The sequence below is a fragment of the Gopherus evgoodei genome, chromosome 4, assembly GCF_007399415.2.
Source record: "Gopherus evgoodei ecotype Sinaloan lineage chromosome 4, rGopEvg1_v1.p, whole genome shotgun sequence".
NCBI lineage: Eukaryota > Metazoa > Chordata > Testudines > Testudinidae > Gopherus > Gopherus evgoodei.
Genome location: NC_044325.1, coordinates 152,150,950 through 152,163,640, shown reverse-complemented (window position 1 = coordinate 152,163,640; position 12,691 = coordinate 152,150,950). Strand labels below are relative to the sequence as shown.

The window sequence follows — 12,691 nt, the reverse complement described above, 5'->3', positions numbered from 1 at the left end:
CAGAGCTAGAAAGGAGATGTTATTACCTCTTGGTAAATGGCATGATGGCCTCATGTCTGAGTCCACCAGAGATCGACCACACTGCAGTGATCCCATCCCAGCTACTAGACCCCAGACTTCTGGCTGTCCAATTAAGGCACTAACTGTGTCTCTGTGAGATTATTCACACATCTTCTCTTGCTCCCAAACGGTAACAGTTCACATCAATTTAGGCTTTACAGGTGGAAGGGCCAGATTTTTGGATCACATTTATCTTTATAAATCAAAAACTTGTAAACAAAATTACTACAGCTGCTCATGAAAGACAATTTCTATTCTTAGGGAAATTCTGAATTGGGGAAGTTCAGAATTTCTTGGGTAAGTTCTGAATTGGAATGAAAAGCTGAAATTATTAAATTTCCTAAAATATGAAAATTTCAAAATTTTTATTTTCAGGAACATTGAAATGTGTTATTTCAATGGTGTCATTTTGATTCATTTTATTTTGACTTTTACATTCTATTAAACATTTCATATCATATATATATTATTAAATATCATACATGTGATACCAAATTTAATATTTAATATAAAAGTCAAAACAAATTGAATCAAAACAACATTATCAAAACAAAATATTGTGATAGTTTCTAAATGAGATGTTTCATTTTGGACAAATCTGCATGGAAACTGTCTGTCTGAAATGTTTACCCAGCTCTAAAATAAAAATCACACAGGGAAATGAAATGGTTACCTCTACTATCCAGTGTTTTCCCCTCTTTCTGCTCCTCTGTCTCTGCTTCTCCAGTGGCTAGGTCCGTAGCTCCAACCTTGTGTTCCTTGGAAAAGGAAAGTAATCAAAGCATAAATGGGGTAATTCTTTAAATGTAGCAGAGGTTTGATTTAGGCCAAATGCAGCCCTTTGACCAGGGCCATTTCTAGCTTTTTTGCCACTCCAAGCAAAAATAAATAAATAAATAAAAAAGGCAGCCGCAGGGAGCACGTGAAGGGTGGTCAAAGCGGCTCGCGGGGGGGTGAAGGGCAGCGTGCACCCGCTCCGTCCACCCATGGGCAGCCAAGTGCTGCAGCCCACTCAGTCGGGCTCAGAGTAGCACGGGAGGCGGAGGCCAGTGCAGATGGCAGCCAGTGCAGGTGGCAGGGAGTGGTGCATCCCGGGAAGCCCGGCGGCACGGTGAGCGGCGGGGATCGCTAGTTCCTGCGCTTCCCGGGCCGGGGTCCGTGCCCTGCAGGGCTGGGCTGGGACTGGTGGACGCAGGGGCTCCGGAGCTGCAGACTGGGTTGCCAAAGCAAAAAAAAAACCACGGCAAGGAGTCTGGAATATGCAGCCCCAAGATTGGCCGGAATGCCGCCCCTTACAATGTGCTGCCCCAGGCACGTGCTTTCTTGTCTGGTGCCTGGAGCCGGCCCTGCCTTTGACAGGCATGAGGGTAGCTGCATGAACAACTCCTCTGCTAGCCGAAGGCAGAAACAGATTAACTGAGCAGGTTAATAGCTGCTGGGTTATTATGGATAACATTTTCAAAAACTGGAGGCTAATGTTAGGCTCTTACATCCATAGTTAGGCAAATAAATAAGTGGACTGATTTTCAGATGTACTGAGCTGGAAAATGGGAGGGGTTTTCACAGAAAAAAAACAGCTATTTGTCAAAAACCTGCCAGGCCCCCCAACATTCTCAGCCCAACACCTCCAAAAACCAAAATAATTTTGGCCCAAAATTGCCAAAAAAAATTAAAATTTGGTCAATAACTATTAAAAACTAAATAATTGTTGGCCAAAACTGCCAAAAATCAAAAGATTTTGAGGAAAGTGGATACTTTTCTGGAAATTTTGGTTTAGTCAAAAAAGAAAAAAAGGTTGGAAAGATTTCCAACAGCGTAAGCCAGTAGATCCTGTTTACTGGGAGCTGCTGGGTGCCCAATGCTTCTGAAAATTAGACCATTTAGGGCCTGATCCAAAGGTCATGGAAGTCAGTGGAAAGACTCCCCATGATTTCACTGGGACTTTGAATCAGGTCTTTATGAGGTGTCCAAATATTAGAGATGGTTAGAAAATTGAAATTGTTTCGAGTGAAGGCATAGCCTAGAAATTTCAAAATTTCCCACAGGAAAGAAATTAATTTGTTTCAGGAAAATCAAAATTTTTCAGGTTGACTTTTTCAAAACAAAATATGGAGCAGCTGCCCCTCCTCCATTGGACTCCTTGGGCTGCTGTTGATGCTTTGAGGGGCACCCAGCTCCAGGAATCCCCCACGTTCAGGAACTGCCCTGAAAGTCCCCTGCTGCAAAGTGACAAACCTAGGAGACCTGAGAGCAGCTTCCAGAGCTGCCACACTCAGAGTCTCCATTGAACCTGAAATGCCAGGTTCCCTAACGTCCCCTAGGGTGACCAGACGTCCCGATTTTATCGGGACTGTCCCGATATTTGCTTGTTTGTCCTGCGTTCCGACCAATGTTAGGTCGGGACACTGGACAAACAAGCAAAGGCTCCGGAGACCAGAAAGGCTTGCGCCCTCCCCCGCCCCGACTCCACCTCCTTATTCCCCCATTGGCTCCCTCCCCAAATCCTCGCCTCTTGCCAAGCACACCATGCCCAGGAGATGCAGGGAAGCATGGGGCTGGGGTGAGGGCTTGGCTACACTGGAGAGTTGCAGCGCTGGTGGTGGTGGGCTTACAGCGCTGCAACTTAGTAACTGTCCACACCTGCAAGGCACATCCAGCGCTGCAACTCCCTGGCTGCAGCGCTGGCTGTACACCTGGTCTGCTTGGGGTGTAACGATTGCAGCGCTGGTGATGCAGCGCTGCTCATCAAGTGTCCCCACCAAAAGCGCTGTTATTGGCCTCCAGGATATTAGGAGGTATCCCAGAATGCCTACTCACAACAAACCGGAAGAATGGCTGAACTCCGAGCACCCCCGAGCTGCTTATCTAAAAAACAAACACAGCTCCTGTTTGCTCGAGCTAGCGGAGGCAGGCAGGGGAATTGCTTTGGAAGGTTCACAGCTGTTTGCTTGAAGAGAGAAGTCACATGGCAGAGGGGGATGGGGGAGTCCGTGCTGAGCAGCTGCTTATGTGGTCTGAAGGCTATTTAAGAGTGCATAATTTGCATTTAGTGAATAAGAGAGGGGTGGGGGAAGGGCTCGAAACTTTTAAATTGATTGCAGGTTGGTGATGTGTACGTTCCAGTCCTTAGAACTTGCAAGACAGGGAGCTGACAGATCCAAAAATCCACTCACTCTCTCTCTCCCCCCCACGTTCCCCCTCGCCCCCCTCTTTTGAAAAGCATGTTGCAGCCACTTGAACACTGGGATAGCTGCCCACAAAGCACCACTCCCAACAACGCCGCAATTGTGGCCACACTGCAGCGCTAGTAGCTGTCAGTGTGGCCACACTGCAGCGCTTTCCCTACACAGCTGTACGAAGACAGCTGTAACTCCCAGCGCTGTACAACTGTAAGTATAGTCATACCCTGAGTGTGAGTCCGGGCTGGCCCCGAGCAGGTAGGACTCAGGCGCGATACCTGGAGGGACAGTAGGGGGGGCGGCCTGCGGGGCCAGGCAGCAGCTGTTCTCCCCACCTGGGCAGCGGGACTCGGGAGTAGCCGCTGCTGCAGCTCCCACTGCCGCGGGGGGAGGAAATGGCCAAGCACTTGGTGCCCAGCAGCTGCGGCTTTGGCACCCGGGCCCGCTGCAGTCGCATCTGGGCTGGCTGCCCAGCTGGTGCAATCCCGCAGCGGAGGCATCGGCAGCCCCCTCTGCAGGACCCAAGTGGGATGGGGGGCTGGGGCCTGCTGCCCCCACTCCAGAGCCGCTTGTGGGATTGCACCAGCTGGGCAGCCAGCCCGGATGCGACTGGCCAGGGACTGGGCGTGCGCGCTGGGTCCCCGCAGCAGGCCCGGGCTCGAGGGGTTCATGGGTGCCAGAGCCGCAGCTGCCGAGCTTGGCCAGCGGCCACTTCCTCCCCCCGTGACAGTGGGAGCTGCAGCAGCGGCTGCTTCCAAGTCCCACTGCCCAGGTGGGGAGAACAGCCGCCTCCTGGCCCCATGGGCAGCCCCCTACTCTCCCTTCAAATACTGCGCCTGAGTCCTGCCTGGCCCCGACCCCGCGCTCCCCCGAGTCTCCCAGGCCTCCCTCCAGCGCTTGCAGAGTGGGAAAGAATCAGGTGTGGGGGATATTTTTTTTTTTGCTCTGCCGCCATTTTTTTCCTCTCTGCCTCCCGCCCTGCTCCTTCCCTTCCCCACCCCCCACGTCCCGATATTTGACCTGGGTGATCTGGTCACCCTAGCGCCCCCCCTAACACCGCACCAGGTCAGCTGGTAGGAAACCAGGCCTATGTTTTGGTGAAAGTCCATTGAAACTGAAATGTTTCCACAAGGAATTTCAGTTTCAAAAAAATCAGTATTTTCATAGCAAAAAGAAAAAAAAATGGAAAATTCCTGAGCAACCATAAAACTAAGCTCAATTCCCACTGATCCTAATGAAATGAAAGCCCCACCTCAATGGCTGCTTCAGCAGAATCAGCTGGTGGCTGGAGTCCCGGTCCTGGATCCTGTTCAGCAGGGGCATCTTCTGACAGTCCTGAACTTACAGGGTTTGGTTCATTTGTATCTAGTTTTAAAGATTTAGTTCCTGGTATGAAAAAAGTCAAAAACAGGAAAATGGCATCTGTTCACAGAGTGTGACTGGCAAATTCCCACTGTTTATTTAAATGACCATCTAAGAGTCTCCATCACAGGGAAAATCCTTCCCTCATTTTACCCCACTGCTGGTAATAGGGGGAAACATACATTTTTCAGTATGTTAACTCTTCATGGTATGGCCAGTGTCTTTGTATAGATCTGCATAGCACCCACCACAACGGGACCCAAATTTCAATCACTGTGTGTTGGTGCAGCACCCAGCAAGATGGGGCCATGATCTGTCACTGAGTGTCTGTATAGCACTAGCACAATGGAGCCCTGTCATAACCTAGTCCCAGATTTGGACCTTAGCGTCCAAAATATGGGGGTTAGCATGAAAATCTCCAAGCTTAGTTACCAGCTTGGACCTGGTACGGCGGCCACCACCCAAAAAATTAGAGTGCTTTGGGGCACTCTGGTCCCCACAAAACCTTCCCTGGGGACCCCAAGACCCAAATCCCATGAGTCTCACAACAAAGGGAAATAATCCTTTTTCCCTTCCCCCCTCCAGGTGCTCCTGGAGAGATACACAGACACAAGCTCTGTGAATCTAAACAGAGGGACTCCCCCCTCCCCGTTTTCCAGTCCTGGAGAACAGAATTACCGAGAGTTAATCTCTCTTTCCCCTCCACCCAGAGGGTATGCAAAGTCAGGCGAATAAATCTAACACACACAGATCTCCCTCTGACTTCTTCCTCCCACCAATTCCCTGGTGAGTACAGACTCAATTTCCCTGAAGTTTCCCAGTAAAGAAAAACTCCAACAGGTCTCAAAAAGAAAGCTTTATATAAAAAGAAAGAAAAATACATAAAAATGGTCTCTCTGTATTAAGGTGACAAATACAGGGTCAATTGCTCAAAAGAATATTGAATAAACAGCCTTATTCAAAAAGAATACAAATCAAAGCACTCCAGCAACTATAGACATGTAAATACCAAAGAAAAGAAACCATATAACTCACTATTTGATCCCTTTGTCCTTACACTTTGAAACAGAAGATTAGAAAACAGAAATCACTTCTCAAAGCTGAGAGAAAAGCAGGCAGACAGACAAAGACTCAGACACAAACTTCCCTCCACCCAGAGTTGAAAAAAAATCCTGTTTCCTGATGGGTCCTCTGGTCAGGTGCTTCAGGTGAAAGAGACATTAACCCTTAGCTATCTGTTTATGACAAGCCCCTATATCATTTAATGTGTGTAGTAGTAGTATTGAGAGTAATAATAATTTAAGTGGAGTGGAAAAGCCAATAGATATTAAGGAAGATGCTCAAACATGTAGGAATCTTTTTGCAGTGGTTTCTTTTAACATTTTCTAAATATTTTAATGAGGTTTGGGAAAATATGACATGAATAGCTATTGGTAAAGCATTGACAACACAGCATGTCCAAAAGAAAGAAATACAATCACAACACACTTGGGGCCTCAGCTTTGCATCAAGTCTTAACTTGATAATTCTGTCAAATCAAACTGCTCTAAAAAAACAATGAATATGTTAATGATAAAACTGGACAACTAAAGAAAAATTCCCCCCACCCCTCACTGTGGCATGCATTCCATTAGCAAGTGACAGCAAACCTGCTATAAAACAATTTCCCTATTGTATGCATAGATAATCAATCTGCAGGGCTAACTGTCCATACCTTGCAAAATAAGGGAGATCAGCATTGTTCACTTGCTTTCACTGGTGGTAGCATTTCACACCCACTTTGCACAAAAGTGTGAATGATAACATGAAGCACAAGTATAACCCACTGCTGAGTGGGCTATAGGTCCACAGGGAATGTGAGGTGCTCCAGCCCACATTTGCAATGCGAGCATTGTCTCTTTAGCTCAAACTGTAGCAGCTTGTGCTGTTAGCACGGGAGGTCCCTGGTTCAATCCCCAGAGTATTACCCCGAAGGTGGTTATCACACAAGAATAAAACCCTGGCTGGTTTAAGGGTTTGTCTACACTATGGGGGCTACAGCAGGATAGCTACTGTGCTGTCACTCTGCTGGCATAACCCTGTAGTATACAGGCAGCCTGTAGAGACAGAAGGGGGTTTTCCATGCCTGTACATAAACCACCTCCCTGCATAGTTCAGTAGAAGCATTCTTCCATCATCCCAGCTGCATCTACACCAGGGATTAGGTTGGCATAGTTCAGAAGTAAAAACCAGGCAGCTATGCATGTCATGTCCCATTTTAGTGCCTTAACCACTTAAGGGGAGAGTTTCATATGTGCAAATTGCAGTTAGGCACCTAACATCCATGTCTTTGAAAATCTAGCTGACAGAGGATAAAAGCCTATTATTGTTTCCAGCTAACAAGAGTTGCTCCTTCAGCTTAAACGATACAAGCATGTGTTGTGCAGGTGAAGATCTTTGGGTTTCTCTCTACACCAGAAAATCAAACCCCATGAATCTATTTTTAAAAGATTTAAGATTAGAATGGATCATTTTCCTGCAGAAAATGTCAAAATATTTTTTTCATTTTGAATTAACAGTTTATTTAATTTCAGCATCAAAATGATATTTTATTTGAGATTTTGGAAACTGAAAAATGTTGATTTGGGGATCTTCTGGTGTTTTCCCTCCCTTTTACTTTCACAGAAAGAGGAAAGTTTTATGGGTGAGAGGCAGTGTGTGGAGAAGGAATCTACTTTTGGGGGGGTGGGGGAGAGGAGGAGGAGACTTTTCACACTTTTTTTTAACTGAAAAGGAGTGAAAAAATTAAAAAAAGAGATAAAATCATGAGATTTTACAAAATAGCAATGCTGGGGTTCTTTTTACTCAAAGCTGATTTGAACTTTCCCAGGTTCTCTGGAGGAAGAACTCCCCATCCTATAAATCAAATGAGTCACTGACAGTGAATCTTCAACCCACCAATAATACATGTAATACTTTACGTTACCTTCTGTCTGACTCTGCGACCCATTTGGGCCCTTCAGAGCCTGCTGACATTCCGAACAGAGTGTCCCTCTTTCCAGACATTTGCCGTCGCATTCTGCACACTTCATTTTTATGGCTTATCCTAGAAAGCCAATCAAAGAGCTGTATCAGCAGGGATTCATGAGACAGTCCCCAGAAGATCACGGGATTGGTTTTAAAAATCATGAGGCTTTTAAAAAATAATATATCAGGGTCTTTTTTGCTTTGCCTCTTGGTTTTTGAGCCTTTTGGGGATCATGTTTTGTAGCTTTTCTCCCCAGCAATGAGCGATAGAATCTGATTTTGTTTTTAAATGAAAGCTGAGAGTCTCACATAACTATCTGACTCCAGGAGGTCAGGATTTTAAAAAAGCACCAAATATCACAAAACAATAAAATTATGAGAGCAGCTAACATTGTATCAGTTACAAACCTAAAAACCAGCAGTGCCTCCCCCTTACTTTTCAAGTAAAAGAAGAAAGTGATATAGGTAGGGCTTTTTTTTTAACATTGTAATTAATTGTAAATCTCTGATTTCATTGGCCTTAATTCTCTTCAACAATTGATTCCAGCTTTTCATTTTAAGATTTGAATTTCAAGGCATAAGCTATCCAGGAAGAAGCAGTTCATGTGAAGATTCCTGGAAGTCACAGAGCTGTGTCAAAAGTATCATATGTGAAAACAAACCTAACAAATTCAGCTCAGCTTGCATGATTAAGGACACAAAATGAAGAAGTAAAACCAAAAATGCATTCTCACTCTCTCTTTTCTTTTGGCCTTCTGCCAGCACAACAGCGTTAGCAAAAATGATATTTGTCAAATATAATCAGCAGCATTAAGACAAAAGGAATTGGGTGACAACTGATAAATCCCTTGCAGTAGACAAGCAAATAATAATTTCCACAAAACTGTTCTCCTCATGAAAAGGACAGTGGAAGATGGGCGGTAAGGTGTGACCATCAGCTAGTAATATTTTACTTTCTTTTTCATGCAGTTAATACTCTTAATGCATTATGCACAATGGACATAGGCCCTGGTCTGGCAAACACATATGCACAATTTTTAAGCTCAACATTGCATTTAATTTGCTGATGTTATTAACCCCTAGCAGATGGGAACAGAGATGTTATTCACCCTTCCTGTTGCTTTATCTTTTTGGTCTCCTGCCCTGCTTTTTTTTTTAAATGTTTACTTGTTTGAGCTCTTTTCTGTATGGTTTTATACCTAACACTAATTGGATCACTGAGTAGGAGGAGTAAATTTACAGTCAGCTAAAAGAAATCATGTCATTTCGTATACCACCCACCCACTGTGTCTGTGCAGCACCTAGCGCCATGGGGCCCCATCCTTGCTTGGCCCACTGGAAGTTCTGATTAGTATATCTAGCGAGTCTGTCTGTGACACAGAACATGTGTTGCTGACATATAATGTATCTGTATATGTTTATCATTAGGTCTGGCAGAATTTTTTGTATATAATTCTGATGGATAATACTGATGTTTACTTTTAAGCATTGTTCTATTTTTATTTAAGTTTTCACTGAAAATATATGTGCAAAATTATGTGTTTTAAGCAATTTTTAAGGATTTGTATCTATTTAAGTTTTCACATTTGTAGGAAACAATGAGGGGTCAGCCAATAATTATTTAATGATGCAGATGTTATTATTCAAAAAGTTAAAGCTTTATCACCATTAAAACACAAATTGTCAGGCCGTGGCTACACTAGAGAGTTGCAGCGCTGGTGAGGGGGTTACAGCGCTGCAACTTAGGATGTGGCCACACTTGCAAAGCACAGCCAGCGCTGCAAATCCCTGGTTGCAGCGCTGGCTGTACACCCGGTCGAGCCTCGGGTGTAGCGATTCCAGCGCTGGTGATCCTGCGCTGGTCAGCAAGTGTGGACTCCACCAGCGCTTTTATTGACCTCCGGGGTATAAGGAGGTATCCCAGAATTCCTGTCCACAACAAACCGGAAGAAAGGGAGAGCTCGGAGTTCAGCCAAACTGCTTATTTAAAAAACAAACACAGCTCCTGTTTGCTGAGCGAGTGGAGGCACGCAGGGGAATTACTTTGGAATGTTCACAGCTGTTTGCTTGAAGAGAGAAACAGCACTCTCACACGGCAGAGGGGGAGGGGGAAGTCCGTGTTGAGCAGATGCTTATCTGGTGGCTATTTAGGAGTGCATAATTTGCATTTAGTGAATGAGAGAGGGGTGGGGGAAGGGGGTCAGAACTTTTAAAATGATTGAAGGTAGGCACTGTTCAGTGGCTTCCAGTCCTTAGAACTTGCAAGGCAGGGAGCTGAGAACACTGTCAACTCCAAAAATCCACTCTCTCTGTCTCTTCCACGCTCCCTGTCACATTCCACCCCACCCCCCTCTTTTGAAAAGCACGTTGCAGCCACTTGAATGCTGGGATAGCTGCCCACAATGCACCACTCCCAACAGCGCTGCAAATGCTGCAAATGTGGCCACACTGCAGCGCTGGTAGCTGTCAGTGTGGCCACACTGTAGCGCTGGCCCTACACAGCTGTACGAACACAGCTGTAACTACCAGCGCTGCAGAACTGTAAGTGTAGCCATGGTCTCACATATCAAAATATACCATGTAAATACCCTTAAATCGAACTCCTGAGCCCCAGTCCAGTGCTCTACCCTCATTTTGCACTGGTGTTAATGATGGCACAAGGCGAAGGACAGGGGAGTTCAACCAAAATTGCACATAGCACATCACAGCAATGTGATATTAGTACAGATCTTACACCTGATTCTGCTCTCAGTGATCTCGGGATAAATCCTGAGCTATCTTCAGCTCCCCTGAAGTCAATCTTGACTCAGCCACTGACTGCCACAGGGTCGGGGCAAATTGTGATCTCAGTGACACCAGTATTATAAATCTAGGGTGACTCTGAAGAAGTGAATGTCATTATCCCAGTTTTAAAAGGATGGAAATAAGGAGGCACATCTATGTTAAAGGCATATAACAGAAGTTATACCACAATGTACCATAATTCCTGTGAATCAGAATTTAGAAAAGAACTTTCTCTAAATAGTCATTCCTCTATTTTAGTCAACAATGCAATTTAAACCAAGAGCAGGAAATGTAATCCTAATTTCAGCATAATAGGCTCATGCAGAGGAAGGATCCATCCATTTGTCCTTAACTTGAGGGTTTGTCATGAATTTCAGAAGCGCGGGGAAATCCTGCTGTCTCTACTCAGGCATAAATCCCATCACAAAGCAACTAAGTCATACAGGATATAGCATTTTAAAAAATCTTCACACTCATTTACCCTACCTTATATCAGATTCTCTGGCCGTAGAGGTGCCTGGGTGTGCATGTTATCTTCACTAGGAAATGCATCTGTTTCATGTCTGCCTATATATGCTGCATTTTAATTGCTTTCCCAACACGTGATTTCTTTGTTCGCTTTCTGTTTCTTGTAAATGTGAGGGAGGGTAACTATTATTTTGAAAGTGAAAGTAATTCAGTAACATTTGTAGTCTGCAACAGGCCAATATGCAGGGTTTTCAGTTACTTCTGCCTTCAAGATGAAACTGTAGCTCCAGCTGCTGAGGCCAGGGAGGTTACAGTGTAACCAATAAATCTGGAAATCATGAGAGACAGGAGTTGTTAGTGTCACCAACCATTCAAAAAAAGTGTCCTTTAGATCTGTTACTTCCCAGCCTTAGCAAAGCAGAGTGGAATTGCATCTCACTTCCTGACTACATTTGGGCAAACTGTTCGCACCGAAAGATGTTTCCACTGAAAAAAGCCTATTGAGGCCTATTGAAAAATTGCACATTTGTGTTGAATTGTTTTAGTTGGTAAAGAAGAAAGAAAGTGATTGGTTTTAATATGTGAAATGAAATATTTCAATTTTTTTATATAAAGCAGTTTTTTGTTATAAAATTAAATTACATTTTATTTTTAAAAAGATAATGTTTTTAAAAACTCAAAGCTGAAATGAAACATTTTGTTTTCGGTCAAACTGTTTCATTCAATGCAAAAGGAATTATTTATTTTACTTTTTGATTTACTGAAAATTTTGCAGGTTTTTTATTTTATTTCAAGTTGACCTGAATGTGTGTTTTATTTCAAGTTGACCTGAATGGGCACGGCCAGCAAACCAAACATTAAATATTCACCCAGCTCTACTCCAATCTTTCTTATCAGGAGCTGTTACTGAGCTTTTTGTTACTTCCCAACCAGTTTCATATCAGACTTACTATAGTATTAAACTAAATTACGTACAGTGGCAAGACAACTCTTTCCCTATGTCAGCCTCAGCATTTCTACTTCTGGCAGCAGGGAGGTAACTGGAATAAATCAGTCTACTCCAGTGGTTCCTCATTCTTAACTTTGGTATATTTATGATGTTTAAAAGGCAAGCCTCAGGGTACGCCCAGTTAGTTCTTTTACACCCTTGAGCAAGACAGTTTCTTAGTACACTGGCTTCCAGCCTCCAGCCCCTCCCTGCTCAACTCAGTGTTTACTAAGGGAGGAGAACCACTCTTTGCAGAGGCTTTTTCTCTTGACTTCCCCCAAACCTTGCTGCAGTCACTTCTCATCCCTCTTCCTCCCTCTCTCCCATTGGGGGGGGGGGGCTTTTAATACCCAGGCTCCTTAATTGGACTCAGGTGTCTCTGATTAGCCTGAGGTAATCTCTTTTCAGTTTGCAGGGAAAAGGGCCTTCACCATTCTAGGACTGACAGCCCTCCCTTCACCAGCTCTAGCTGCCAGCTCTGAATTTGTCACCTATCTGCACCTCCTCCCCCCACAATGCAATGTAGTTGGGCTATGTGAGAAACAAGTTTCCCCTCCCAGCATTGCTGGGCCTGGTTCCTGCCCTCTGCAGCACCTTGCAGTGAAAGGGTTGTAGCAACAGGAGCTATCTTGTTACTCTTGCATTTTTTTTCTTTGTTCTGGCACATCCACTTAAGGGGAGCATGGGCCACAACAAGGGTAAACCTCTGTCCCAGCAGATAATACCAGGGGGTTTCCATGTCCCATTTTACCACAAGGCACTGCTTCTCTGCAGTGTACCTTTGTTCTCTGGGTAGGTGTTTTCTACTGAGGTAAAAGACGGGGTGTTCTTCCTCTCCTCCTGG

At 44.6% G+C, this 12,691-nt stretch overlaps 1 protein-coding gene across 2 annotated transcripts in view; it reads right to left on the bottom strand.

Moving 5' to 3' along the window:
- LOC115651382 (E3 ubiquitin-protein ligase RNF213-like) overlaps nt 1-11,996 on the bottom strand; it is a 170,080-nt gene extending 158,084 nt beyond the window's left edge. For both annotated transcript variants that reach the window (XM_030562298.1, XM_030562299.1), the window contains exons 1-5: nt 11,835-11,996; nt 10,878-11,187; nt 7,567-7,686; nt 4,492-4,625; nt 734-818 (exon numbers count right to left, since the gene is read on the bottom strand). In XM_030562298.1, coding sequence (XP_030418158.1) covers nt 734-818; nt 4,492-4,625; nt 7,567-7,672 — 325 coding nt within the window. In that variant the 5' untranslated portion in view covers nt 7,673-7,686; nt 10,878-11,187; nt 11,835-11,996. The remainder of the gene's footprint in view (nt 1-733; nt 819-4,491; nt 4,626-7,566; nt 7,687-10,877; nt 11,188-11,834) is intronic.
- Between the last annotated feature and the right edge of the window lie 695 nt (nt 11,997-12,691).